Source organism: Pempheris klunzingeri, chromosome 12, assembly GCF_042242105.1.
Source record: "Pempheris klunzingeri isolate RE-2024b chromosome 12, fPemKlu1.hap1, whole genome shotgun sequence".
NCBI classification, from domain to species: domain Eukaryota; kingdom Metazoa; phylum Chordata; class Actinopteri; order Acropomatiformes; family Pempheridae; genus Pempheris; species Pempheris klunzingeri.
In genome coordinates, this window is record NC_092023.1 from 3,554,676 (window position 1) to 3,582,667 (window position 27,992).

The following is a 27,992-nucleotide window of genomic DNA, read 5'->3' on the forward strand; positions in this document are numbered from 1 at the left end:
TAAAACCTTTATTTTTAGATACGAATTATTATTTTATTTTAGATTATTTTTAATTAATAATCTTCATGGCTGTCGCTGTAAACTCTCTGTTCTCAGTGCTGACGTGTTTGCAGGTATAAACCAAATGTTGGACAAGTTAGACTTCTGACCAGATGATGGCGCTAGAGGAAAAGTCAGGGAGAGTTTTTGCACTTCACCCTCTGGGAACCATGAACGAATCCATCCAGTAATTACTGAGAACGTCACTAAAAACACAGCTCTGAAGGAAAAATGTTGATCAGCTCCGTCTTTAATGAGCTCATAGTGATTCATCTTATTTTTGAAGGCAACATTCAGGCTCCACAGGTGGATCACAGAGCTTCTACCCGCCTGTTTGTACTCCGCATACGCCAACAATTTACAGTCAAACACTAAATATCACACCCAGAGGACCAGAGGAGGCCGTCATGTGTTGTTGTTGTACTGCTGTTATTGTCCTGCACTCACTCTCAGCTTGTGCCGAGTCTCTTTGGACCAAAACGTCTGCTGAATCTGCATTTGCTCAAATATAAATACTCAATATTTTAGGTGAAACAGGGTTCTGTTGTCGTCTTCCAGCAGGAGAACGTTCGTTCTGTCTGTGGCTTTATTTTAATCTTTGTAACTTTGAGAGACGGCTTCATCATCCAGGACTCAAACCCTCTTCAACCACTTATCCAGCTGGACGCACTGATGTCGACACGTGAATCTCTTTGCACTATTAAAGGCTGAACGTTGAACTGTGAGCTCCAAGTTCCTTTGGTTCAAATTTTAGGAACTTTTACTGGAGTATTTCTACTTAATGCCACTTTATAATTCTTCTACACTACATTTATGTGACAGCTATAGTTACCAGTTACAGATTTTAAACACAATATATAGTTATCTTGTAAAATATGATGCACTTTATTCATGATGCATCACAGATTAAACCAGCAAACTGTTTATTTAACTGTTTATTTAGCTCAGTAAAAATGCTGCTTACACAATTATTAACGTTAAGATAAAGTTAGGATTTGGGAAAATGTTGAGGACAAAGTACAAAGTGTAAAAAATATCAATAATCAGACCTAAAATCCACAATATAAAAAAGATAAGAGTAAGAATCACAGGTTGCTCACGTTTCAAGTTACTTCCTGGTGAATATGTGTGTCTAACATGCATGTAAGTAATAACCGTATATCATATCCACAATATTAAGATATTGTCCCATTATTGCACATAATAATAGTTTAACAATAACATCAATGTGTACTTTCACTTTTTAACTAATGCTTATCTACTTCAAAACATTTTAAAAGCAGGACTTTTACTTTATTAAGTGTTTTTTATGGTTCCTCTGCTTCTCCCAAATATATATATATTTTTTCCTGTTTAATTTCAACAAACTGATCTTTTTGCAAAAATCATCAGGGGAATATGAAGAGAATAATTTCTGAAAAGTGACTCCCTGCTGTCACACAGTCTTCACATGACTCAGGTTAACTATTTACCAGTTTAATCCGTCCCAGGTGTCATTTCAGGAGAGCAGCGATAGCTTTGATGTCATCTTTTTTGGCTCTCTCTGTGTGTGTGTGTGTGTGTGTGTGTGTGTGTGTGTGTGTGTGTGTGTGTGTGTGTGTGTGTGTGTGTGTGTGGTTGCAACACACCGGGTCACCTCCTGGCTGCAGCTCTCCTGCAGGCCACTGGGCCAGTCTGCATGTTCCTCCCACTATTTTCCACTGAGCGACAAGGCTGCACATTGTGCTCAGACCGGCCGGCCAGCCAAGGTTACCCAGCCCCTCTCTCTCTCTGCACGGGCAGCCAGCCTCTTCATCCTCACTCCTCCTCTGCCTCTCTGTCTAACCCGGCTCGGACACTTCATGGTGAGGCTTCCTATCATTTCATTTATTATTTTATTTCTTTGGGAAAAGGCTGCAGCGCGCATGGCGTCTGTGTGGAGGCGGTGAGTTAGTGAGATGCTGAAGCGGTGACCTCTGCTGCTGCTGCTGCTGCAGCCTGGATGCGATCGACAGGATGCGATAACTTTTCTTTCCTCTCTCCTAATTAATTATTTTATTAATTCCTGTGTGGAAGTTTCACTCTCGGTCTGAGGCTGATGTAATGAGATGACCGCCGTCATCCGCGCTGCGCGCACGTTTCTCGGTCAGAGCGGCTGCACCGTGCGGTGAGTTTAGGTTAACACGTGTGACCCCGATGGAAAATTACTTTTGTGCAATATTGTGGTGCAAATAATCGGTGGGACGCAGATTGAGCGCAGTCCTCTCGTGCACACATCATGCATGCTGGTCGTATTTCTGCTGAAATGTGACTTTAAAGACAAACCAGTATGTTTGTGTGTAGCTGCTCCACTCTGAGTGTCACTGATAGTTGTGACAAACTTCCTCAAACCTCTGAATGCTGCTGATGTGCAGGCTCCTTAAACACAAGTATAAACCTGGATCCTGGACTGTGCTGCTGTTGTGTATGTGTCACTGTTGGCCTCAGCGCTCTGCTTACCTGTGTAATAAATACCTGCTTATGTAGATCCACTGTTCCAGTGAAGCAAGACAGCATACAGTGTAAACTGGACCATCAACAATCTGGTCATGTGTTTACAGTTAAAGTGAAAGATATCTGTCTGTCTATCTGTCTGTCTGCCTATCTATCTATCTGTCTGTCTGTCTATCTGTCTGTCTGTCTGTCTGTCTATCTATCTGTTTATCTGTCTGTCTGTCTGTCTGTCTATCTATCTGTTTATGTCTATCTGTCTGTCTGCCTGTCTGTCTGTCTATCTGTCTGTCTGTCTGTCTGTCTGTCTATCTATCTGTTTATCTGTCTATCTGTCTGTCTGCCTGTCTATCTATCTATCTGTCTGTCTGCCTGTCTATCTGTCTGTCTGTCTGTCTGTCTATCTATCTGTTTATCTGTCTATCTGTCTGTCTGTCTGTCTGTCTATCTATCTGTCTGCCTGCCTGCCTGCCTGCCTGCCTGTCTGTCTGTCTGCCTGCCTGCCTGTCTATCTATCTATCTGTTTGTCTGTCTGTCTGCCTGCCTGCCTGTCTATCTGTCTGTCTGTCTGTCTGTCTGTCTGCCTGTCTATCTATCTATCTATCTATCTATCTATCTATCTATCTGTCTGTCTGTCTGTCTGTCTGTCTGCCTGCCTATCTATCTATCTATCTATCTATCTGTCTGTCTGCCTGTCTATCTATCTATCTGTTTGTCTGTCTGTCTGCCTGTCTATCTATCTGTTTGTCTGTCTGTCTGTCTGTCTGCCTGTCTGTCTGCCTGCCTGCCTATCTATCTATCTATCTATCTATCTATCTATCTATCTATCTATCTATCTATCTATCTGTCTGTCTGCCTGTCTGTCTGCCTGTCTATCTGTCCTCTTGCTATGTATAACATCACAGTATCTGTGGTCACCATGGTGATATACAGTGTTCCTGTATGGAGAAACTGTTATTGATGAACTAATAATCTCTGTTTTTGTCTTAATCCAGTGAAATTAAAACACCCGTTGGTACAAAAACCATTTGACGCTACATAAGTCCTGCTGGCTGGTTTCACTCGTTGCCCACTGTGGCTTTTATTTTGGAACAAACGTCAAATCTGTGATGTTGTATCTACTGTCACAGGGACTCAGACTGTTTGAATGACTCGTGATCAGCTGCTCTGATGAAGGTCCGGATGCTGCATTGATGGTTTGCACATATTTTGCAGCATTTAGCACGCAGACGCACTGACGGGCTGCTAACACGCCCTCCCGTCGTGGCTCATCATGCTCTGATTAAGGCCTTGCAGATTATCGTGTTTTGGTTCGGCCTAATGCATCTCTGATAATCAGAGCGCGGATATTACTGTAGTGGGTTGATCAGAATGAGCCGTATTTTGTTCCTGCGGAGAAGTGATTACGGCCAAATGCAGCCATCAGTGAGATGCTGTTTGTTGTCTGGGCGGCAGGTCGCCGCAACATGCAGAGTTTGGTAAACTGAGATATGAACTACACAGTGTGAACAAGGACGTTTATTAATCTGTACACGCTGCTCAGATAGTTAGAATATTGCTGTTTACAGGATTACAGGGTTTATATGTTGGCAGTATTAAGATAAAGGTATTGAAAGCATGTAAACAAAGTCACTGGTGTGCCCCCGTCAGTTCTCGCAGTCATATTTAAATATCATATGACTGTATGTAAGAGCAGCACTCAGCTTGAATTGAGATGCTTTAGCTAAATTTGATAGATCTACTCACATTTCTGTCACACCTGTAAAGTCCAAGGTTACTGTGTTAACCCATAAAGCTGCTTTTTACTTTCCCCTCAAACACAAACAAATCTGACTTTGAGCTAAAGGCATCATAAACCGTCTGGAGCCAAATCTTCTGTTCAGCGTGTGACTTCGTTGGAGGAAAAGGCCAAAGTATAAAGGTGGACCGAGCCGATGTGAAGGAGGCTTTAAGGAAGGAGGACACCCACAAAGCGGACTGGAGTCCATGTTTTATCTTGTGTTACGTCTCCAGCTGTAGACGCAGGTGTAGAGGCTGTCAGGTGGCGCAGCGCTCTGTGACGTAATTGGACTGAATTGAACGTTTTCGCTCGGGAACACGTTAGGAGACAGGAGACAGGCTGCGAGTTGTGCAAAGCCTCTGCAGCCTCTTGAAAACAATATAAAGGCCTGAAGGACTGTGCAAATACTGTCTGTGGTGATAATGAATAAAGAGCGTGAGCCTGAGAGTTATCAGGTTTATAGTAAAGAGGTAAAAAGAAATCAGCTGCAGGGTTTTGTGCAGCTTTTGTTCAGCTGTGTGAACACTAGAGGAAACTAGAATGTGTTTATGTTGGTAATACTGACTTTAAACCTGCACAAGAAAAATGATCCAGATGTGACTGTCACAAGCGGAGCTGTGCAATTCAGTGTTTTACTGCAAATTAGTGGGAAAAAGTACCGACTTTTGGGATAAAAAACAGAGAAAGACCTGAAAAATCTGTAACAGTTCCCCAGGCAGTTGTTTAACTCTGCACTGGATACAGCAACCATCTGTTTGAAACCCTCACAAAGGACAAACAATACAACAGTGCACCGCCACAATTTGACAGCTTTGGCCAGAGAACATGCACAAAGGTTTAGAGAAGTTTCTGTTAAAGTAAATGTAGCAGCGCTGCCTGGGCCAGACTAGACTACAGTGTGTTTATTAAAACCTGGAGCACATTAGCGGTGATAAATCCACATGTTTTGACATCCTCAGTAACCTTCAACCATCTAAAAGGCAGAGAATCACTAATGCAGAGATGTGGTTATCGTCCGTGTCCACACCTGCCTGCTGGCTTCTCGTTTTACGTTTTCCAGAGTGAACATTTGGTCTGTTGTTTCAACCACAGCGATGTGAGGGATCAGTTATTGGACTATGGGATGTATTAGAGAGCGCAGATGGACAGACTGGAGCGCAGACAGACATAAAAACAGATGTGTAAACACGGTAACGCCAGACAAATACCAGAGTTTCAGCTGCTCAGGGTTGATGATAATTTCCTGAAAACTGTCGTAAAGACTTCAAGCGCTCTTTCAGGCAGATTAGTTTAGTTTTATCATATTTAAAGCTGCTTTTAATCAATGTTTTTTTTAATCCGAAATGGGATCAAATGACTGTGTAACGTAAAGCTTGTGACTCCGCAGCTCCTCTCAGCTCTGTGGAGCGTTTTAGCCTCTTTCAGCTCATTGTTTTGGTTCCACAACCCAAAATGTAAGTCACTCTGACGGCTGCCATCAGAAAAAGTTTGGTAAAAGTTAGATGGACGAAGTTCGGGACTAGCTGGTTAAAGAGCCACATATTTCCCTCGGGGGTTGGTGGAGACCAAAGCAGAGGTAAAAGGATGGGATGGTCCGGCATAATATATCAATCAAGTCTGGGATGTTCAGCTTGTTTCGTTGATTAGCTTCCATTTTAACAAAGGATGTAAAACGTGTGAAATAACTTTCATTATTTTCTCTGTTTTCAGGTGACAAATGGAGACTTTTAATCATAAACTGAACACTTACTTAGAGTCATGGATGGGTCCCAGAGGTAAGTCAGCTTTAGATTTTCACTTTTAGTAGCTGATGTAAAATGTCTTGCTCTTTTCTTCAATGTTTCTTTGTCTTCTGAAATATTGCAAATACTGTAAACGCTCAGTGGAGTTGGTAACCATTACCTAAAACCTTTAACCCATTACATGCAGTGCATTAAAAACACTGCTGGGTATTTCACCGTCTTGCTGCTAACCTTTCTAACATTCCTCAGCGTGCACACTTCTGCTGCTTTGCAACTTCAAACTTCATCTGCTGTTTCCAACGAGGCCGCCTTATCGCCCTCCTCTTGATTTAGTGGTAAAAACCGGCCTCTTTATCTCCATATTTCAGATCAGCGGGTGCGGGGATGGCTGCTGCTCGACAACTACCCACCAACCTTTGCACTCACAGTCATGTACCTTCTGATTGTGTGGATGGGGCCCAAGTACATGAAACACAGGCAGCCGTACTCCTGCAGAGGGCTCCTGGTGCTCTACAATCTGGGCCTCACACTCCTGTCCTTATACATGGCCTATGAGGTAAACAGACTGCTTGGCACTGAGAAATGTGTCGAAGTGGGCCAAAGCAAATCACTGCGACGCCACAGACAGATTAGAAAAGAAAAAAGAGGCCTGAATGAGAGCTGCATAATCACTACTAAAAACTCTAGTGTGTGAGCATGAACAGATATTTTTAATTAGAAGAAGACTTTGATATTTGAATATGAAGAAGCTACAGCCAGAAGCTAGTTAGCTTAGCTTAGCATTGAGACCAGAGACTGTTAGCCTCCAAATGCAACACCAGCACCTCTAAAGCTCATGAACTTATATTATCTCATTTTCATTTCATGCAAAGACCAACAAGCTTAAAACAGCATGCTGTAGTTTAAAGGGGCTTAATGCGCCTAATTATTTATTGTCAAGAGTTAGTTAGATGAGATCGATACCGCTCTTATATCGCTGAAGCTGTGTTAGTTTACTGTAGCGAAAAGACGAAAACGGCAAAAAGTAAAACCACAACTTGTCATTTTTACGCTTTCTTTCTTTGTTTGTGCTAAGCTAGGCTAACAGCCTTCAAACTGCTCCTTTTGAATATGATGATAAAGTCTTTATGCTACGCTAAACAGTTATTTTAGCTTAGCATACTGTCCTTATGCTACGCTAAACAGTTATTTTAGCTTTGCATACAGTCTTTATGCTACGCTAAACAGTTATTTTAGCTTAGCATACTGTCTTTATGCTACGCTAACGCTACATTTAGTTTTTCTGGCATTTGTTAAAACGCCAAGCTGCAGTTTTACTTTTTTAAGCTGCTATTTCTTGCTTAGCCCGCTAATCTAAGCCGAGCTAACATAGCTTTAGCCTCATATTTAGCGGGACAGGTGTGAGAGTGGCATCTCGTCTCCGCGAGGACGTGGATGAGCACGTTTCCCAAAAAAATGCTATATAAAAACTATAAAAAAATGTTCTGACCCTTGACTGTGGTGAGACGTGGGCGTGCGGCTCCTGGCGTCCCTCAGCGGGAGACAGTGCTATCAGGGAGCGAGAGGGACACAGCTGGACGCTGACAGGCTCATTGTTTCAGCCATCAAATCCCTCATATGCCCTCGCAGACATCAGCACAGCCCCCTATTGTTCGCTGGAAAACTGCTTTTCATAAACAGCTGGCTAAATAACTGAAATTGATAGAGGCACTGATGTGAGCGAACACTGAAAGGCTTCTTATTTACCAATCTGAATCTGTCACTTATCATGGCGACCGCGTGCGAACACCAGGAACTTTGAAGCGTTTTTGCGGATGTGGAAGTCTAAAGTGTCTGTCCTCTCCTCCCCATCCAGCTTCTTGTCGTTCCGCCTGCATTGCGTAAGGCCCCCGTGCACTGTTGGCTGTGTGATTCATTAAACTCTGTACTCTGACAGTCGCCCCGGCCGTGGGGTGAACTTTTGGCACTCCAAAATCAATTCCACCTGATGTGAATGTGAAAGTACAGTTCTTGTCAACTCGCCCGGTCACAGCGGGTTTCGTTACATAATGATTGTGATTAAAACTCTGATTAATTTAGTTTATTTATAGGCCGAGCGATGCCACTGTAGGTCTAACATTAAAAAAAAATAAAATAAAAATGTTTGTGCACGTGTGATAAAACAGTCGATGTTTAAAAACGAAGCTTCGCCTCGATCTGCTGTCGGCTGGTGAAGCCTTTTACAGCAGCAGATAAAGACAGTAGATCTATATTGATTTGGTGAATCAGCATTAAGCTGTGCCATCAATGTGCATTAGAATATTCATGCTTTAAAGGAGCATGCCGCTGATTTTACACAGGAAGTAGTACTCAGCCTATGAACTCTTTTCTTTTGAGGCTTTTGTCAAGTCTGGAAAAAATAACCCCGATGTTGTCAACTTGGACATTTAGATTAAAAAGTTTGTGTTCATGCCAAGCAGGGACGGTTTAACTAAAGAGGCTAATGTCTTTGCGTTTGAGTTGCATTATGGGAAATGTAGGATCTACCATTTTTGGAGTTGGACTCAAAGGTACGAAAAGTCAGGAATTTTAGACATGATTTTCAAATATGTGTATCGTGGGTTATGGAAGCACAAAAATAAACCTCTGGAGAACTGATTTAATGTGCAGAAAGTATACAGATATATATATAATCTCTATGCAGGTATGCAGAATTAGATTTATTAGAGTATTTCAAATAGAAATCCCTGTATTTGGACATTTACAGTTTGTCTACCTGTGTGTAAAGAAGCTTTAAAACCAGAGAGCTCTGCTTTATAAAAGGACCTTCAAACATCACATCGCACATCAGTGAGCGTTTGGTGTTTTCACTTTTAATTAGATTAAATATTTATACGTCAGCAGCTAAAGATCAGTCACCACAACCTGACCCCGAACTGATCTGACTCGCTATCTGTCTCTGCATGTTTTTATTATTTGTTCGGCACATTTTAGAACATCATATCTCCTCAGTCTCACTGTGACATTCTTTGTCTGTATTCAGGGATTTGGTCAAATATCCAATTCATGGTTTGTTTTAATGGCTTTTTCTCCAGCTCGTTACTGCCGTGTGGCACGGCGGCTACAACTTCTACTGCCAGGACACTCACAGCGCACAGGAAGTGGATAATAAGGTCAGATTTACTCTGCGACCTTTTTATGTTTATTGTCGGGGATCTTATTTTCATTTAAACACATTTGATCTTTGATTCATGGTAAGATAAACAGCACAGTAAAGGTGTGAATAGGTAGGACAGCTAGAATACATATATAATATAATATAGAAGATAAATGTGTTGTTTTATTTTAACCTCCAAATCTACTGCTCTGATTTCTGTGGGTGAGTACCTGTAAATCCCAGCAGATAAGCTGCAGGGACAGGGAGTCAATTTAATCCGACTCGTGTCATCATGATGACTCTCTCCGGTGTCCCCGCTGAGCTCTGCAGTGGAGGTGAAAACAAGGCTCACAGTAAAATGTGCACGGCTTTGCAGTTCGGCGGTGATTAAAAAAAAAACTTTTATCAACGTGGCTCTGCTGCGGAAAGTCAAATTGCTTTATGATTCGTCCTGAACTTCCTGAAGGACCTTCGGGGCATAAATATTGTGTCTTAATGTGTTATCTCTATATTGTACACTGGTCTTGTAAGACAAATAAAAGCTTAATAATTTATGCTTTTAACCTTTTTTGCCGCTCTCAGATCATAAATGTCCTGTGGTGGTACTACTTCTCCAAGCTCATCGAGTTCATGGACACCTTTTTCTTCATACTACGAAAGAACAATCACCAGATCACATTTCTCCACATCTACCACCACGCCAGCATGCTGAATATCTGGTGGTTCGTCATGAACTGGGTTCCCTGCGGCCACTGTGAGTGTTTTAACACGACTTCGCCCTCCAGTGACTCAAATCATTCCCCTCAAAGCCAGCTAAATAATTCAGGTGCTCTAATGTTAAACCCATTAGCCCTGAAAACGGCCTGTTTCCCTCACAAAGCCTTAAAGGACACAAACTTATTGACTCTGCTGCACTGTGCAACACACTGTTTGTGCTTTTGTCACATCAGTCTGCTAGTAATGAGTTTTCTTACTCCAGTGTGACTTTTATTTTTTCCAGAAACATGTTTTATTATTCATCAGATGTTACTATATTATTTCTGTATTGCTCCACCGTTAACAGCCTCTATTGACTTTACTTGAACTCCATAGTAATTATTCCAAACAGGGCAGAGTGATGAAATGTTAATGTGATCATTGCTCTCCTGAATGCCTCTCAGCGGCTGTAGATGAATAACTTCCTGTGTCTGTCTTCCTGTGTCTCGTCAGCGTACTTCGGCGCCTCGTTAAACAGCTTCGTCCACGTCGTGATGTATTCGTACTACGGACTCTCAGCCATCCCGGCCATGCGACCGTACCTTTGGTGGAAGAAGTACATCACGCAGTTACAGCTGGTTGGTTCATCCTGCAGTTTTTCCCCAGTGGTGGAAGAAGCACTCAGATCATTTACTTTAGTAAAAATAACAGTAGCACACTGTAAAAAATGCTGCACTACAGGTAAAAGTCCTAATTTAAGGAATATTACAAAAGAAATGCTCATTTTATGGTCATGCATCATACATACATATACTCTTTGTCAGGGGTGTCAAACTCATTTTAGTTCACATTCAGACCGATTTGACCTCAAGTGGGCCGGACCAGTGAAATCACATTATAATAATCTTTAAATAACGTCAACTCCACATTTTTCCCTTTGTTTTAGTGCAAAAAAATACAAGTACACTCTGAAAATGTTCACATTTGATGAACTATCTTTTAACAAAACATTATGAACGACCTGAAATTTGTCTTTGTAATTTTTACTCTTTGCAAGGTCATCCCGCGGGCCGGATCGGACCCTCTGGGGGGCCCGTTTTGGCCCGCGGGCCGTATGTTTGACACCCCTGCTCTATGTTATATTACGTTACCACTGATGTCTAATTATTCTAAAGACTGTTGGGCAGTTTCATCTTAATATGAAGACATTTATGTCATAAAAGGTTTACAGATCACATTTCATTTTAAGATAAGATCAACTTTATCAAGTCACTTGTCACAGCAGCTCAATAGTAAGAAGACAAGAGTGAAAAGAGTATAAAAAACAGACATAAAACATATAAAAGACAAAAATAACATAAATATACTGTGAACATGAATAAACTACATTATATATACTATATATACATCAGTCAAAAGTCCGGACACACTTTCTTATTTAATGGTTTCTCTTTATTTTGATTATTTTCTACATTGTAGATTGATATTGAAGACATTAAAACCATGAAGGAACACATATGGAATTATTTAGTAAACAAAGAAAGTGTGAAACAAACCAGAATATGTTTTATATTTTAGATTCTTCAGCAGCCACCTTTTGCGTTGATGACAGGTTTGCACGCTCTTGGCTTTCTCTCAATATTAAAGATAAAGGAAAGCTGAATATGTAAAGTGCACATGATGTGAAGATGAATAACTGATATGGGTGAGGGTTAATTACACTAAGAATGGCCATAATGGTCAATTAATACAGTGTTCACACTGTAGATTGTCTGGAGTAAAGTGATCATAGTGACAGAGGCGCTTTATTGCGCTGAAACGAGAAAGAAGAAGAAGAAGAAGAAGAGGAGGAGGCAGGTCGCTGCAAAATGATTATGAGTAAATGAAACTCAATAAGAGACTAAAGTGAGTCGACACCGTATCGATCGATCTCGACTGTGTCAAGTTAATATTTGAGACGAAATCATTATGTTTAGTATGAAAAAGTGCCACAGCTGCCAAATACCTGCAGTGGAGTGAACGAATGAGAAAATAGAATAAAACTGTACTTTTCCAAGAACATTTCACTTCACTTCATCTCCTCCAACATTCATGTGTGTTAAAACAAAAGATTTAAAATGTATTTTCAGTGTTTTTCCTTTGATGATTGTTGCCTTCACTTCACATGGTGGAGCTGGTGTTGCTGTCTACTTGTTCTCGGACTATTTGCTGCAGCATCCTGTAGCTTCAGCGGATCAATACTACCTTTCTATAGGCTCTCCGTGTCACCTTCTGACTCCGGTACGTGTCTGCATGTGTGCGTCTCGTGTTTCCTCCGCAGATCCAGTTCTTTTTAACCATGTCCCAGACGCTGTGTGCCGTCGTATGGCCGTGCGGCTTCCCCATGGGATGGCTGTACTTCCAAATAGGTTACATGGTCACGCTCATCATCCTTTTCTCAAACTTCTACATTCAGGTCAGTTGATTTTTCCGCTTCAGACTGTTTTAATGTGCCGTTGTTCTGCACCACACGCCCATAACAACTGTACTATTACTGTCAATCAAACCTGCACCATCCAGCTGTAAACTCTCACTAGAGCACCAACTGTGTATTAATCCGCTGCTGAAAGTAGTCCCCACTAACAAATGCACTATTTTCTCCTCTTTGAGTAATATTAGCTAAAAACCACAGTGCCCTGCTGTTTTAGAGAATTTCTAAGCATTTTTTAAGACATAAAGTTTTTAGATTTGCATCTTTAGAAAAACAAATAAGTTTGGAGCCGAAAAACAAGCTGATGCATTGTTTAATTGCATTGTTGAATTAATAATCAAGCTTATCCTTCATTTTATAAATAAAAGCATATATAAAAAACAGAAACAGAAAGCTGAATTAGGCTTATTAACATTTGTTTATGTTACATTTGCTCATATTGTGTTTGATACTGGAGGTTTGAGGCAGCTAACATTAATAGTAGTGATATCATTAATCAATATACACTTTACAGAGGACAAATAAAACATCTAGAGGACAAACTATGTGATGAAAACACTGTTTCTAACAACACACCCTCCTGCAGTATAAACAGACGTCTGTGTTCCAGCAATGACATTATTCACTTTTTCCGTTAAAACACTAACATGCTCTCTCTGCCTTCTCTTCCTCTCCCGTAAAAAAAAGACGTACAAGAAGCACAGCGTTTCTCTAAAGAAGGAGCACCAGAACGGCTCTCCTGCCTCCACAAATGGACATGCAAATGGGACGCCATCTTCGGAGCGCCCTGCACACAAGAAGCTGCGGGTGGATTGACATTTGAGAAAAACCGTCAGCCAATTCTCACTGTAGCGCGTTAGCTAATGCTGCTAGGGGGTATGTGTATCTTCATATCTAGAATAGTCTTGCAGTCACTTGAGATGAAATAAGCCATAGCCACATATATCCAGAGACTTTCCATGTTTTTACACACATTCCTACTCATGGTATTTAATTAGTAAAAGGAGATTGTAGAATGGTCGACACTGCACAATATCACCTCCCCGACCCTCTAGAGGAAATTCACTCCAAAGCAAAAAAAAAAAAAAATCTCCTTCTTGCAACCAGCAAACAAACAAACAGTTTTTATCTCATTCAAAGATGCTTTACACACAGAAGGTCCACAGATGAAGCAGCGGCGATGGAGGTGTCGTCACGCCCCCGTGACGTCTCCGTGTTAACGACCTGAGGGACACTTCAAATAACGATGCGTACTGTTCGTCCTTAATGTGTAACTAGAGCATGCATCTTGCGTCTGGCTTTATTGCACTCACGCCGGGGGCCGTTGCGTAATCCTAAATTTTGCCCTGTGCAATACTGTAATGCATTTTTAAAAGCAGGTTGCAACAGCAGACGTCGCATTTTGCTGTATATTTGCAAAGCAGGGGCTCCAATTTGGAATATTTAGCCATCTAAGCAAAGCATAACCAAAGCGTAGTCGACTGCATATGCTAGGATTCACATTTAAACCAGTTTAGGACACAATTTTAGAAGGCAGGTGTTGTGTTTTATGAGCATATTATAAGTAAATTCTCCCCTTATTATAAAGATATGTTTTCTCCTTTGGTAGTCTGTTATATCCACTGTAGCTTTATGCAGTAAATACAACTAGAACTATTCATTAAGATTAATTAAATGTCCATTAGGTCTGCAGAGTTGCTGCTTGTTGGTGATATTTTAGGTATCAAATCTATCAGGTGAATGTAGTTACACTGTATAAATGCTACAATTGCAGTGCTAAATACTCAAATATGTTATATTCAGACACATTTTACTATATAGTTGATAATTAAAGATCATTATTGAACTTGGGAGCTGCAGTTTTAAATAAAAAATCTCATCACAAGGCCCATTTAGCAGACGCTCTGCAGCTTTTTGATCGTCAAATGATCTTCCTCAACACGATTTTGCTCGGTTATCCATAAAAATGCTTGGAAATGAGGAAAATATAAGAGCAGTTCCGTGACAACTGGGTGTTGAAAGCTCCAGAACAGCTACTAAACGGACCTTGCGGTGGGATTGTTTTGTCAGATACTTTCTAGTTATTTTTTATTTTAGAGTCTACATCTATAGGGTGCCTTGAGGACCAGCAGATGCAATGCTAACGCTAACGTAGCATCGGCCATCTTGTCAACACGCCGTCTCCACGTTCATGTTGGTCCATTTCAGACTGACGTGTGTCAAACTCACGCTTTAAATCCTGTGCCTGACTCTTTCTTTTCTTTTTCTGAAAATATCAAACATGTCCTAAAGTATTGATCTCATCTTATTAAAGGAATAGTTGGGGAATATTCGCCGAGGGCGGCGCCGATCTTCTCCTACAACGAGCTGCAAGCAAATTTCCCAAAATGTCAAAAGCAGAATTTTTCTCATTCCACCAGATTAATTAAGTCATTTATTATTATTTTTTCTTCTTTTTTTGTTGGAGAAAGAAGGTTGTAGTGATTCAACTATTTATTCCTTGGTGTTCTTTATGTGATTCTCTCTCCACCACGTTGTCAGGGGGCCCACACAGTAAGAGCCGGCACAGAAAACAAAGGTACAAGGATGTTTGTGCGTTATGAACCTCGCTGCGGAGCCTTAACTGCTGAACGAGCACGACATGTTGCTCAAACGTATAGTTGACCTACATTCACGTCGGCTGCACACACAGGCCACATTTTCTCTGCATGATGAATCTGGTCCACTGATATCTGCTGATAACATAAACCTGTTTCACATGCACGCGCCATATCTCCGCAGAAAAGCAGTCTTTTGGTTTAATCTCCCGTGTCACGGCTCCTCCTTTGTACACGATGATAGCACTGGAGATAACAGGGTTTATATATTTAAGGGCAGGATTAGCATTAAATTACTCCCCAGTTAATTAATCAAGGCCAAGGAAGAATACAGTATGTAATGACACATTACATACATTTTATAAACTGTTAAAATATATATATATATATATATTTTCTGAAATCTGGGGTAAATCTGGGTTAACATGTTGTGACTCATGCTTTACTCGCTGTAACACATTAAAAACAAACTGAGATAAACTGACTGGTTTCTAAGCTGTTTTCCTTCCCTGAAAAAGATGCAAATGCTGCAAATAATGTTGCTCGAAGACAGAAAAACTTCTGTTGGGTAGAGAATTTGAATTATATGGCTGTGATCTAATAAACAACACAGCAAAGATGCTTTAACACAAAAGCAATAGAAGCTGATATGTATGCAGGAATGCACCCACACAGACTCTTATCTCAACCTCACAGGCAAACATTTATTAATTTAATATTAATTTACTGTGCGTATTATTCTACTGAAGCAGAGTTATTATATGCACGTTATGAAGGTGGAAGGTTAGCAGTCAATGAAAAAGAGGAAACGCCGGCACACTGGCTCCATGCAACAAAAACTTTATTCTTTTTCTGATCAACATGCTCAAAAAATGGAAATTTCTGTTTTCTAATTTTGTATAATTTCCTGGAGATGATGGATGTAGCTGATATTATGTCTGAATACTGAAGATGTAGTTTTGATGTTTTTTTTGAAGCTTTGCTCCCTGTTGTTATTTCTCTCCATGATTTTTATGAATTATTGAATTGTTGATGATGATTTGGAGGATTATTATCCTTGGTGATTATTTTGGTTAAACAGTTTGTCAGCTCATTGCTGGACAGGATGTTTAAATATGGAGGTGGTTTCCGTTCTTTAGGCATGTTGAGCCGATGAATAATGAATGATAATAAATGGTTTTGTTTCAGGCAGTGAGCGTAAAGGCGTTACCTCTGTTTCATGTAGTGAAGTTACACTAGCAAACATTTGTAAATGTCTGAATGAACGTTAGGTGTTTATATAGAAAGATAAAGTTGTTTTATTATTTCTAAACGCTGCTGGCAATAAACACATCAGATACAGGATCACCTGCAGCAAAGGAAAAAGTTAGTTCCATTCAATCAGGCCAAATAATACTTCAACCCTTGCTCCTGTTTTGTTATATAAAAGGATGCTGCTTTGTTTTTTGCTATCTTAACCTGTGTTTTAAGTCTTACCGTCTGGTTCATGCATGCTTTTCCTGACTTCATAGATTAGCAGGTAAGATACTGGCACAACATTTCACTACTGCTCGTTATCATTTAGAGAACAGCAGCCTGCAGGCCCACGTCAGATGACACATACAGAAAACCTGCTGAATAAAAACACTCATGTTTTACGTGTTTCTCTGTGTTCCTGTCTCGGTCCACTGATGAGCCATCGCTCTTCTCTCTTCCTCAGTCACACATGAACGCAGTTTTCCTGTTTTCTCCGTCCTGATATCACCTCCGAACTGTTTGAGGGCTGTGTGGTGATAAGGCCGAGGAATTCTTGGCATTCTTTGGTAATAATAGTCTTGACTGTAAACTGGAATAAGTGAACCTGACATGGATCAGGTTATTTTAGGGCGTGTGAGCTGTCGCTGAGCCGAAAACAAGATGGTGCTTTTCCACGCAAACAACAGATTTAGACTTTAAAAGCTGCTTTGACTACAGGAGTTCAGTGATTTGTGCTTTTCTCCTGTCAAAATGTAAAGTCTGGTGAAGCAGAAGCTCACCTTTACTCCCCTAAGTCTTTTCCACTTAAGTATCATCACCGTGACCTCCTCCTCTTCCTCCTCCTCCTCCTCCTCCTCCTCCTCCTCAGCGCTGTGTGCAGACTTGATGCACAGGAATGCTGTGTGTCGCACAGAGCTCGCATTTGGAGGACAGAGCAACTGTTTGTGAGCTTTGGTGGCGCGTCTGCTGGCCAGCCACTGTGCAAACAATGCCTCACTCACCGACTTTCCAGAGGCCATGGCCTGAGGGAGTCAGGCGGGGCGGGGTGATGGTGCCGAGGTCCCTCCCTGAAAACAGCAGCACCCCCAGCATGTGTCACTTTACTCATTTCTACATAAATGAGGCGTCGCAGAACAACTCCTAATGCCCCCTCCAGCTTGTGACCTTATTTTGAAGACTTACAGACGCTCTCGTTTAGTCTAAACAACTAAGTTTGACCTTTAACAAGGACGTTATTTATCAGGCGTCAAGTGCAAAGCAGCAACAAAAACTCTTCATAGGGAATCCAGGAAGAACAAACAGTCCAGCACATAAAACATAAAAACATAAAACCACACTATTATTTGGTAGGCTGATTTAGCAACTTTTAACACATCCAGGCTAGTTGTTCCCCCCGTTTCCAGTCTTTATGCTAAGCTAAGCTAAGCTAAGCTAAGTGGCTGCTGGTTGTAGCTTCATATTTCAGCAGACATGAAACAGACATGAGTCAATCTTCTCTTTTAGATCTCAGCAGGAGAAATTAGAAAATATTTAATAATCTCAAATGTCTTTCATCACTATATGATAAACATCTATAACAAATCATCCTGAAAATATAAAATCTACTGAGCTTTGAGAGTTTTACTCATTTTACCCAGAGCCTTTTTCCAGATATGTTCAAAGACAGTAACAAGGGGCGTAAAATACCACGTCGTAGATCTAAATTATTACAATTATTATTACAGTCAGCTTTCTTTACTTTAAAGTTAGTTTTACTTCACAACAAAGGTCAAAAGCTGTTTAACAGGAAACCAGAGCTGTGCCCATTTTCAGCTAATTGCACTAATTATTAGTGGTGTGTGTGTTTTCTTGTGCATAATACATCTTTATATTTGATATCACTTTATATGTAACAGAGTTGAAAATTAGCATTAGCTATAAACTCTCTGATGTGCATCCCATCAGTGCCAAACTTTGTATTGGAGCTATATTAGATAAAATATAAACAAATGACTGCATAAATCTAAGCTAACTAGCTAACGCTGCTCGTGAGCGTCAGCAGGCGATAAACTCTAAAAGGTCTTCTTTATCAAGTATAAAGTATAAAGTACCTCCCTCTCACTTCGTTTCATCACTATTCTCCCACTGACTGCACTAAATGTCAGTGTAAGATCAAAAACAAACACAATCACAGTGCTGATGTTGCTGAAAAGGCAGAAACGCTGCGTGACCTCTGCTGATGAAACAGCATCATCATCTCTGCGGTCATGCTGGTGACGAGTAGATCTCCACGTGTTTGATGAAGCACGAGTCACTGTTACCGTCACTCCCTCTATTCAAATGTTTGGCAAATTTGGAAATGCATTGCAGTTTTATTGAGTTAGTTCTGGGTGGGTAAATTATCCTCCAGCCCTGAAAGCAACTTAACTGCTTTAGCTTTGCAGTTTTTCTTATAATCTTTGTAATCCTGTCTGTGTAAAACCCTTTTTATTTCTATTGTCTTGCATCTACTTGTTTCTATGAACTCGCAGAAATAGTTTAGAAACAAACTATTTAAGGATTTACCCGATATTTTAATTGAGGATTTGCTACAGACTTAAATTGCTTTAGATTAATGTGGAAAACTAACTATAGTAGTCAGCAAGCCACAAATCATTTTAGCCTAATCCAATACAACTTTCACATTTATTTTTTATTTTTTTTCTCTGCAAATCCTGTTTATCTGTCCGTGCCTGGTTCCCAGAAAATGTAATACGTGGATTATACCCGTGTGTGTCCTCGACAAGACGAATGATGTGGAAGTCTGAAACCACATCTGCAATATCTTTCCACTGAGGTTGTGTAATAGGATCTCTAATGTTACTGTGACGTATCGTTTTTCGTTTAGCGGTCAGTGAACATGACACACCGAAGATCTGTAAATGAGTAAAAATAACCTGCCTGGTTACACATCACAACCCTGAGGTGGATGTTTTAGTTTATTTTAGTGTATTCCATCATTTACCCCATTGTTTCTCCCATTAAAGCAAATCAAAACAGTAAATAAATAAAGTTATATATTGTGTTCACCACTGTTTATTTGAGGGAGAGAGTGCACCATGAAACAAAAACAGTATGAACATTCATTGCTTGGAACAGGTGGGAAAGGGGTGCTAATAATTTTAGCTCTCACCACATTATCATCATTTCTGAAATCAGAAAATAAGTAGTATTCTATCTTGTAAACCTGAAACGCAACATGCTCGCATAAAAGGAAACAGGAGGGTTTGTTAAATCATCACCATAATCTGGCTGCAGCACGACCTAAGCGGGCTTGAAGAGTATGCATTTAGTTAAGATGGTGCAGGAACTTTAGCTGTGTGAGCGTTGTGGGATCATGTGCGGGTGTCCGTGCTGCTTAAAGAGGCTGCTCCGAGGCAGCAGTGTAGCTCTTCACGCGTGCAAAGTAGAAAGGTGTGTACATCCCGTCCAGGTCGAACGTAGTGACGACCGTCTCCCCAGTCGGCCTGAAAGCAGAACTTTAATGTCAACTCTGAAACACACAGGAGGAGAATTCGTCTTTCCCACCACCGTCCGTGCTCGAGTGTCTTACTTGTACGTGATGTGGCAGGAGTGGTGGATCCACACCAGCTTACTGAAACTCTGACGCCCCCCAGAGGACAGATGCAGCCCCATGTGGAAGTTGTGTTCAGCCTCCGGAGTTGGGTTCCGCCTGCAGAACCGATTCCTTTGAAACTCGGCCCCTTTCTGTTAACAAGTAACACAATTTTGCACAATGTGGTTAACTGTTTTACTTTAAAGAGTCACAGAGTAGAGCAACAATTCATGTTTGAATGGTAATCAGTATGTTACTGCAATGAGTAAAAAAGGTGTTAAACACCAGATGCAAGTTAAAGAATAACAGATTAGTAAATAAATAAATCCAGCCCTGTCCCTGGTATGATTAGGTAAAAAAGTCTCACATAACCTTGTAAAGAAAACCTGTAAAACTCTGCATATATGCTGCAAACATATGAGCAGAAAACAGATTTACACTAAAAAGTTCAGTTTCTTGATCATTTATATAAAAGCTCAGAGGAACTCAAGTTATTTTGAATTTCCCAGGTATTATATTTCAAACTACTACTACTATATATATATGTATATAAAAGGTGGAGGTGTGCGCGTGTTCATGAGCTCAAACACAGGAGCAACTAATTTCAAGCAACTATATTCATTTCATCACTTCTGAATTGTGGTAAAGTTTAGACGCCAGTTTCCACCATGAACACACACATAAAACAGAGTGATGGCAGATAACGAAGCTAAGAGAAGTCAAATGATGACTTATTAAGTCATACTGACTATTTTTTACTATCATTTGTTACTTTTACTTCAGATTTGTTTTCAAAAAAAAAAATCAAACCATTAAATGAAATATTTTCTCATTTTCAACTAGCTGCAGTTAAGAAACAGGTCTGATTATTAGAATATTGCTTTTGGGAAAAAAGAAAAAACAAAGCTAGCAGACAAATCAGTACGTGCAAATTAATACAGAAACCTTTCGATCATTTCCAATTTCATTATCATTGGGTGCAAAAAAACCTGCAACCAATAAGAGAAACAAAACGTGACGCAGTCGTTTGTTGTTCTCTTAGTGAAAATATCTCATCCAGTTTGTTAAACACGGACGTGATGGCGGACTGAACAGACTGATTTTTCCTCTGCGTGTATCAAACCCATGGATGTATAAAGAGAAGCCGCTCCTGACCCGGAGGGGGGAGGAGCCACATCTGTCTGATCAAATGAAACATGAGCTTATAGATTCATCTGTTTCCCAGATTAAGACAAACCCCGTCTGTGGTGATTTAAAGGACGTACGAAGGCCACTTCCTGTTCCCTATATATCTTCATCTCACCCCACAAATGCCCCAAACGTATTCTCACCTCCTCCTTTTTCTTACAGACAGCAAAAACTTTGGTTTGATTGTCCGTCTCCTGTGACAGACGGAAATGACCGAGCAGAACAGAATCCATTCTGTAAAGTGTGAGAAAACAATGAAAAGTGCCGTCACACAACATGTGAAACTATTTCCAATGCTGCAGCGAACGCAGAGGACGAAGAGAAGGTGTACCTCGTGTTCCTGGTACGCAAGCGAGGAACGACAGTCAGAGGGTCGTCAGGGGTGGTCAGCATGATGACGTGGCCGTCGGGGAAGAACCGGAGGTACCTGTGGTAACACGTCCACGCTTAGCTGTGACATCTACAGCGTAAAACTAAATTACCAATTAAAATTAAAATTGAATTCAAACAACGACCTGTAGTACTCCACGTGGTGCCAAGCCCTGTAAAACCCATCCAGCGATTCCTCTCCTTGACGGATGTACGATGTCTTGCTGATGTAGACACCTGTGAAAACAACACGAGGAAGCATCTTCATTCGATGTTCAGTGTAGTTGTTGGTTTTTATTTTTACTGGCCACATTTAGCCGATTGTGGGACTGAAAAATGAAGACATTTGGCTTTAGAACTGGTATTTTGTGCACTAAAACCAGTCCTGAAGCCCAGTGGTGACTCATTTTACAACAAGAAACCTCCAAAAACGCTGCTATAGCTCTCCTTTCACTGCAGGGGGCAGCAGTGTGCTGCACGTCAACTGCAGAAATGTCTCCAAGTGTTTTGCACCTGGATTTATGCTTGCTACAAATCTGTTATTACATTTTGATGGGCTGATGTGGGCGGGGAAATACAGGACATCAGTCTCATCAGCTATGACAAAGCATCCCAGATTTGTAATCACCATCAAATCGGACACGAGGCCTTCGCAGGAACATCTCCCTCCAGGACTTGAAGGGTACAACTTTGGTGCAGTTCCGTCCCCACACTCTCAAGCAGGCTGAATGCCAAAGCTCCGGGTCCCTGGAGAGGAATAAAAAGCGAAATAAAGTCAGATGGAGTGAACCTAAATCCATGTACGCACAACTGGCTGTTAATCACTGAATCTACTGTGCAGCAGCAAAGCGAAATCCCTAATTGCCTGATCGCGAGTCAGCAGTTTTGAGCGGCAAAAACTAAGAAAAGCAAGCTGTTCACAAGCAAGCTGTCACACATCTGATCTGTTATGACAGAGGGGGCTGACCTTGCACAAATGTAAAACCCACGACAAACCAAAGAGAGCTGCTCCAGGGCTCGCATGTCCAGATCACTTGACACCACCCAACGAAAAATGTACATCAGGATTTCCCTCGGCAAGGCTGCAGCCGGATAAAACGGGAAAACAAGCTGGTTTTAATAAACACAAGTTGACAATGACTTCAGACGTGTTTGTGATCTAATGACGAACACGGCGGATTTTCACCTGAAATGTGCAGCTGAGTCATTTCCAACTCAGGAATGCAGATCTTTGGAAAGGAGCTTTCGAGGGTGAGCTCCTGCTCAAAGTAGGCAAGGAGATCCTCGATCTCGCCATCAGCATCGCTGTCCTTAATGCTGCAGTGAAAACATGACGTGTTCAGTTTGAGAAGTGGGAATATCCCCTTCTCTCATACAAGCCTGAACACATCATTCACCTTTCGGACCTACAGACTGAACGAGCCTCCACCCAACCTGGGAGTGAACATCTGCTCTCCGCCAACTTCAGCTAAAAGACCACTTGTTCTATTGGTAAACCGATAATTACAACCCTCTGTGCCACAAATCTAGCTGGCAAAGACACCGTCGATTATTACGGAGATGCTGGATTAACTTTTTCATGACGTGGCAGAGACATAATTCCTGTAAGGTGCCGTCCATCATGTGGGCAGTTTAATTCAAAGACCAGCTGCACCAACTCCACGAGAATCAGATGAAATTGAGGTAAATTCATATATACAGTTGAAAAGTTTAAGTTATAGATAAAAAATGAGTGAAATATGTGTTTTAAGATGTCATAATTTCAAAAATACAGACCATTCACACCATGTGCAACCATTTCAGACTCAAGGTGGAAACCCACCGGGGCCGTCTGCATCGCTTTCCGGCTGCCAGAGCCGATCGCGGCCACCAGAAGCGACAATAAAGATACGCGTCTGGTCTACTTTTGACAGAAGCTGCGGCCTCGACTGCATTAAGCTGCACAGAGCAGATGAGGCGGGCGATGAAATCTGCTCAGTTTTCAAAATAAAAGCCCCTGTGCAGACTTTCAACAGTATATTCGGCACACATTTCCACACGAGATGGCACCAAATTAAGTACTCGGATCCCGGTTATGAGCAGAATAAATAAACTGGATAGAAAAATAACCAAAAGCACTATGAAATGCTTTGTGTGATAAATAAGCAGGTGTGAAAAATGCAGTTGGCCGGGTTATAAAGTGAAATGTGCAGTGAGGCGGGTCTGCAGAAGTGTAACCACCACATCAATATTCAGCCAGAGGGTTTTTAACACCATGAGGTTCATCTTGCATGTGGAGAAACACTTTGACTTTAACCTGCTGTCTGTAGCAGGTTACAAATACATACAAGAGACACATTTAACCCAGAAAAACAGGAAACGCAGCATGTTTGTTCGTGTTAGAAGCACGAAAATTACAGGAAAATCACGTCTGAAACGCTCCTGGTGGGAGTTAAAGCTGCAGCTAAACCGGACGGCAGCCGGAACAAGACGCAGACGAGTCCGGTGGGTTTTCTACTAGTTACTAGTTAACTTACTAGTTCCCTCCAACTCGGTCTGCATCAACGGGGCGGCTGTAGTTGATCTTAAACTCAATGTCGGGCACAAGCTGCATCGCCATGCGGTAGAACTTGATAGCTGCAAGTAAAGAGGTGAACTTACATTAATGAGAAAATAAAATTCAATGGTTAGAAATGTCTGTTTTATCTAAAAACAGGATATAATGTACTACTAGTTAATAGACTACATCTCTGCCGGTTCCTAAAGAATTGTTTTAACGTACCCTCATAGACGGCCCCATTCTGCTCCTCCTGAACAGCTCTTAAGAACAACTCTGTGGCCTGAGGAGACATGATTCACATCCGTCATTAATCAGAGCTGTAAATATCCTTGATGGCACTCTTCAGTACGTGCCAGTTACATGACCCGGGGAGCCGGTTTCACGGCTTACTTTTTCCTCCCGAGCGATTTCCGGCGTCTTCATCACACCTCTAGGTTTCAGCAGCCGTTCGCTCGTTCCACTCGCCCCGGAGTTCGGTTTGAGCTCAGACATCCACTGAGCTCTGAACGCATTGAGCTGCACCTGCAAATCAGTTAAAAATGTGTGTTATCAGTGCCATAAAACACCAACTTGTGATTTAGCATACGGGGCACAAACTGGGAGAGCGGCTCCGGACGCCATCGTTTATTAAACAGCCAATAAAATGAAAGTAAAAAGTCAGACTGACAATTTGTTTTTGCATTTAAAAGGTTTCACACTTCAACTGTAACTCCTGTTAATTTGTAGTTCCTTGTTTTAATAATGAAAACAAGTCTGTACATTTACATCTACGTATTTCTTTGTTACATTTAGTTTTGCAAAGTGAAGAAAGCAAGATTTAAGTCGAGCCTTACCCAAAGCACAATGATCCCAGTCTCCTCCACACACTGAGGATACAGTGATTGACTGATTGATTGATTGATTAAGTGTAAAAAAGCCTCTCTAGATTTTTAATACATTCAGAAACACCATAATCTATAAAATCTGTATTCTAAAATCTAATAAGTAGAACAGCGCTGTAAATCTGTGTAATTCAGATATATTCATGCACTGATATTTTTATTCTTTATTTTTCTGGACTTGACAGTTCTTAAGTTTAGCAAATGCACCAAACTCTTGGAACAAAACCTCTAAAACTAGTGATGAACATTAACACTGAGGGTCATTTTCCAGCTCAGAGGCTCCTGTGCAGCCTACAGAGGAAACCTGTGGGTGCACGTCTTACTACTTACTCTAAAATATATTCTTTGCAGTCTAGAAAGACGCTGTATACACAGTATACGTCCATATCGTCTCATATATAATGGAGCGTGTGCATAATGATCCCATATTTATTCAGCATCATTGCACTCTACTAAATATACTGCACTGTATATTTATATATTTACATTGTACCTGTAGGTTAAAATGTGTGTTTTCTTTGTTCAGCTTTATTGTTCTTGTCTCTCTTTTGTGTGTGTTTATGTGTGAGCACATGAGAGCTGAGGGAAAACCAAAGTCATGTTCCTTGTGTGTGTGTTTTGTGTTAAAATCACAAAGCTTCAGAGAGCCAAATATTTCTTTATTCTTTATTTATCTATATGGGGCAGGCAGGGTGAGCCAACGCTGCTGTTTTAAGGCAGCATCCTGTTTACAGTTTAGCGGAGCAACAGAAATAGTAATAATAATAAATAATAAATAATAAAACAGCAACACAGGAAAAGAGAAATGTTGTTCTCATATCCTGTATAAAAATGTATAAATCAGAAATGCAATCACTAATCATGATTTGTGTCCCCAGAAGATTTCTTACCTGAAGGTTTGGATCGTCTGAACCTTCATCTTCATCCTCTATTGTACCTCCAATATCATTTTCTTCAGCCTGTGTGAGGAAGATGAGAAGTTTTATGTTAATTCTTCACAGACGCTGTTTGTCCTAAGAACCTGTGGCTACTGTACAGGTGGATTTGACCTGTTTTAGCTAAATGATCAGATATTCAAACTTCACCTGGAGAAATTACGTGTGACATCCGTTTCCTTTTGTTTTAGTTCGACAGGTTGTAACTACAATGTCTTTTTTGTGCTTTTCTTGGATAGTGAATCTTTTCCTGCACTTACTACAGTCCACTTTGTTGTTATTTTGATCTCACCCACCCTGAAGTTTGTTATTTAAGTTAAAAAGAACATTAAATCTAGTGTTAAAACAATTAGCTGACAAATGAATCAGTAAATCAACAGTAAATTTGATACTTTCCTAATAATTCTTATAATTCATCAAGGAAAAATGCTAAATATTTGCTGATTACAACTTCTAAAATGTTGATTTGCTGCTTTTCTGTGTTTAATATCTTTGTAAAATCAGAGCTGGACCGATGAATCCTCCCCACTGGTAGTAGCTTACTGCGGATATATCGCTGTGTGTATGTCGACCAATAAGTAACAAGACACTGACGTCCAGAAATAGGTTTCAGGCAACTGAGAAACCGACTGGAAACAATGTTAAGCTGATTTTACAACTGGTGCATGTCCCACTTCTCTGTATCTTGGTGGCAACACGTTTAAGGGATCTGGATAAAGATTATTTATCTATATGAGTCGATATATTCTTATTTTATGCTGTTAAACTAGCCTGAGTTGGTCAGATAAAACAAAAAATGTCTCTTTGTTGGTTTCTAGAATAGTTAAAGGGTGATTTACTGATTCATTAAGTGCAAGAACAATCAATAAGTGCTTCGGCTTCCTCTGCACTGGTCATAACAGCACGTGTGTTGTCTGCTTCTGCTCCTCCTGCAGGATCATCTTACAGTGAAATGCCGCCGTCATGAATCCACTCAGCCTGAAATCCGACTCATTCATCTGGGAACCTCATTTAAGGAACCCACAGACTGTCCTGGCATTGTTCTCCCCTTCACCTCGGCCATTTCACATGTGACGCCAATTATCAGACCAGTAAATTTTATTTTATTTGAACTTTGAACCCTCTGTTTAAATTCACTCTTTTATGGATCATGTGTGTGTGTGTATGTTCCACATTCAACAGTATGGATGTGCAATACTTTTTAATATCTCCCCTTCTTTTTTATATTCCCTGTATGTCTATTATATTGTATATATTATTTATACTTCCTGTGTCTTAACTGTACAAAATCTCCTCCTGTCTGCTGTAATGATGTAAATGTTCCCTCTTGTGGGACAAATAAAGGTAAATATTTTCTTATATTATCAATGTGCTGCATATTTTACACTTTAAATATTATAGTTTTAATATTGCACGTTTAATTTGTGGTGTTTCCACCTTCTTACTGCACTTGTTGTGCCTTTATATCCGCATCACATGTTTGTTTTTGTTGTCTTGTTTTGCTTCACTTTACATTTAAACCCTGTCCGCAGAAATACTAATATAGAAATCACTATTAAATTAAAGGTGCATTGCTACAGAAGAGTGTAACATCTGTCAGAAACAGCTGAGGTATCAGGTTTTTGATTGTTTACCTTCATTTTGTCAGGACCTGGTGAACCCTGACGTTAAACTGACGCAGCAACAGCTCATGTGGTCAAACACTAAACAAGTGACTTTAACAGTTACAGTCCGGAGTCAGTGTGTCGTTAATAAAAAGCTCAGCTAATTTAATTTAATTTAAATAAATCCTTAAACCAGGTAGAGACGTGTGGAGCGGATCAGCACCGACTGACACTCAGGTACGGGAGGTCAGGTGGCGACGTTAGCCTCGTTAGCTTAGCGTGCTAAGCTAGGCTAGGCTAGGCTAGGCTAAGCTAAGGTGGCTAACTAGCTAGACTAGCTGGTAGAAACTGGGACCCACCATGACAGCAGCGGGCCTCCTTCTCCGGTGTCTCCTCACTAGCGCTCAGCAGCAGCGTTTACAGTTCACGGTCGGAGAAACGGACGACACAACGGACATATTTACGAGCCCGCAGGAAGGCAGCCATTTCTCTGAGTGGACCGAGGGGGAGAGGGGAGGAGGAGGGAGTTAGAGAGGAGGGAGGAGGAGGAGGGGGAGACTTAGAGAGGAGGAGGGAGTTAGAGAGGAGGGAGGAGGACAGGAGAGGAGGAGGGGGAGGAAAGGTAGAGAGGAAGGGAGGAGGCATAAAGTGAAAGACACTTCATCATCATCATCTTCATCTTCATCATCAGTATAAAACAGACTCTTGGACTTGAATCTGTTCAGTTTGGAAAATTG

At 40.9% G+C, this 27,992-nt stretch overlaps 2 protein-coding genes across 2 annotated transcripts; one reads left to right on the forward strand and one right to left on the reverse strand.

Moving 5' to 3' along the window:
• Positions 1-1,870: 1,870 nt before the first annotated feature.
• Positions 1,871-13,617, forward strand: elovl5 (ELOVL fatty acid elongase 5). The gene is made up of 8 exons (XM_070840627.1): positions 1,871-1,883; positions 5,999-6,063; positions 6,399-6,586; positions 9,105-9,182; positions 9,749-9,920; positions 10,376-10,500; positions 12,183-12,317; positions 13,020-13,617. Exons 2-8 carry the CDS (start codon positions 6,006-6,008, stop codon positions 13,146-13,148), a joined length of 885 nt encoding a protein of 294 aa, XP_070696728.1. The 5' UTR covers positions 1,871-1,883; positions 5,999-6,005; the 3' UTR covers positions 13,149-13,617.
• A 5,574-nt stretch (positions 13,618-19,191) lies between these two features.
• Positions 19,192-27,766, reverse strand: fbxo9 (F-box protein 9). The gene is made up of 13 exons (XM_070841342.1): positions 27,615-27,766; positions 25,607-25,675; positions 24,226-24,357; positions 24,058-24,115; positions 23,813-23,912; positions 22,483-22,613; positions 22,264-22,378; positions 21,925-22,043; positions 21,443-21,533; positions 21,259-21,354; positions 21,071-21,161; positions 19,737-19,891; positions 19,192-19,650 (listed from the first exon to the last, which is right to left on the reverse strand). Exons 1-13 carry the CDS (start codon positions 27,615-27,617, stop codon positions 19,542-19,544), a joined length of 1,269 nt encoding a protein of 422 aa, XP_070697443.1. The 5' UTR covers positions 27,618-27,766; the 3' UTR covers positions 19,192-19,541.
• Between the last annotated feature and the right edge of the window lie 226 nt (positions 27,767-27,992).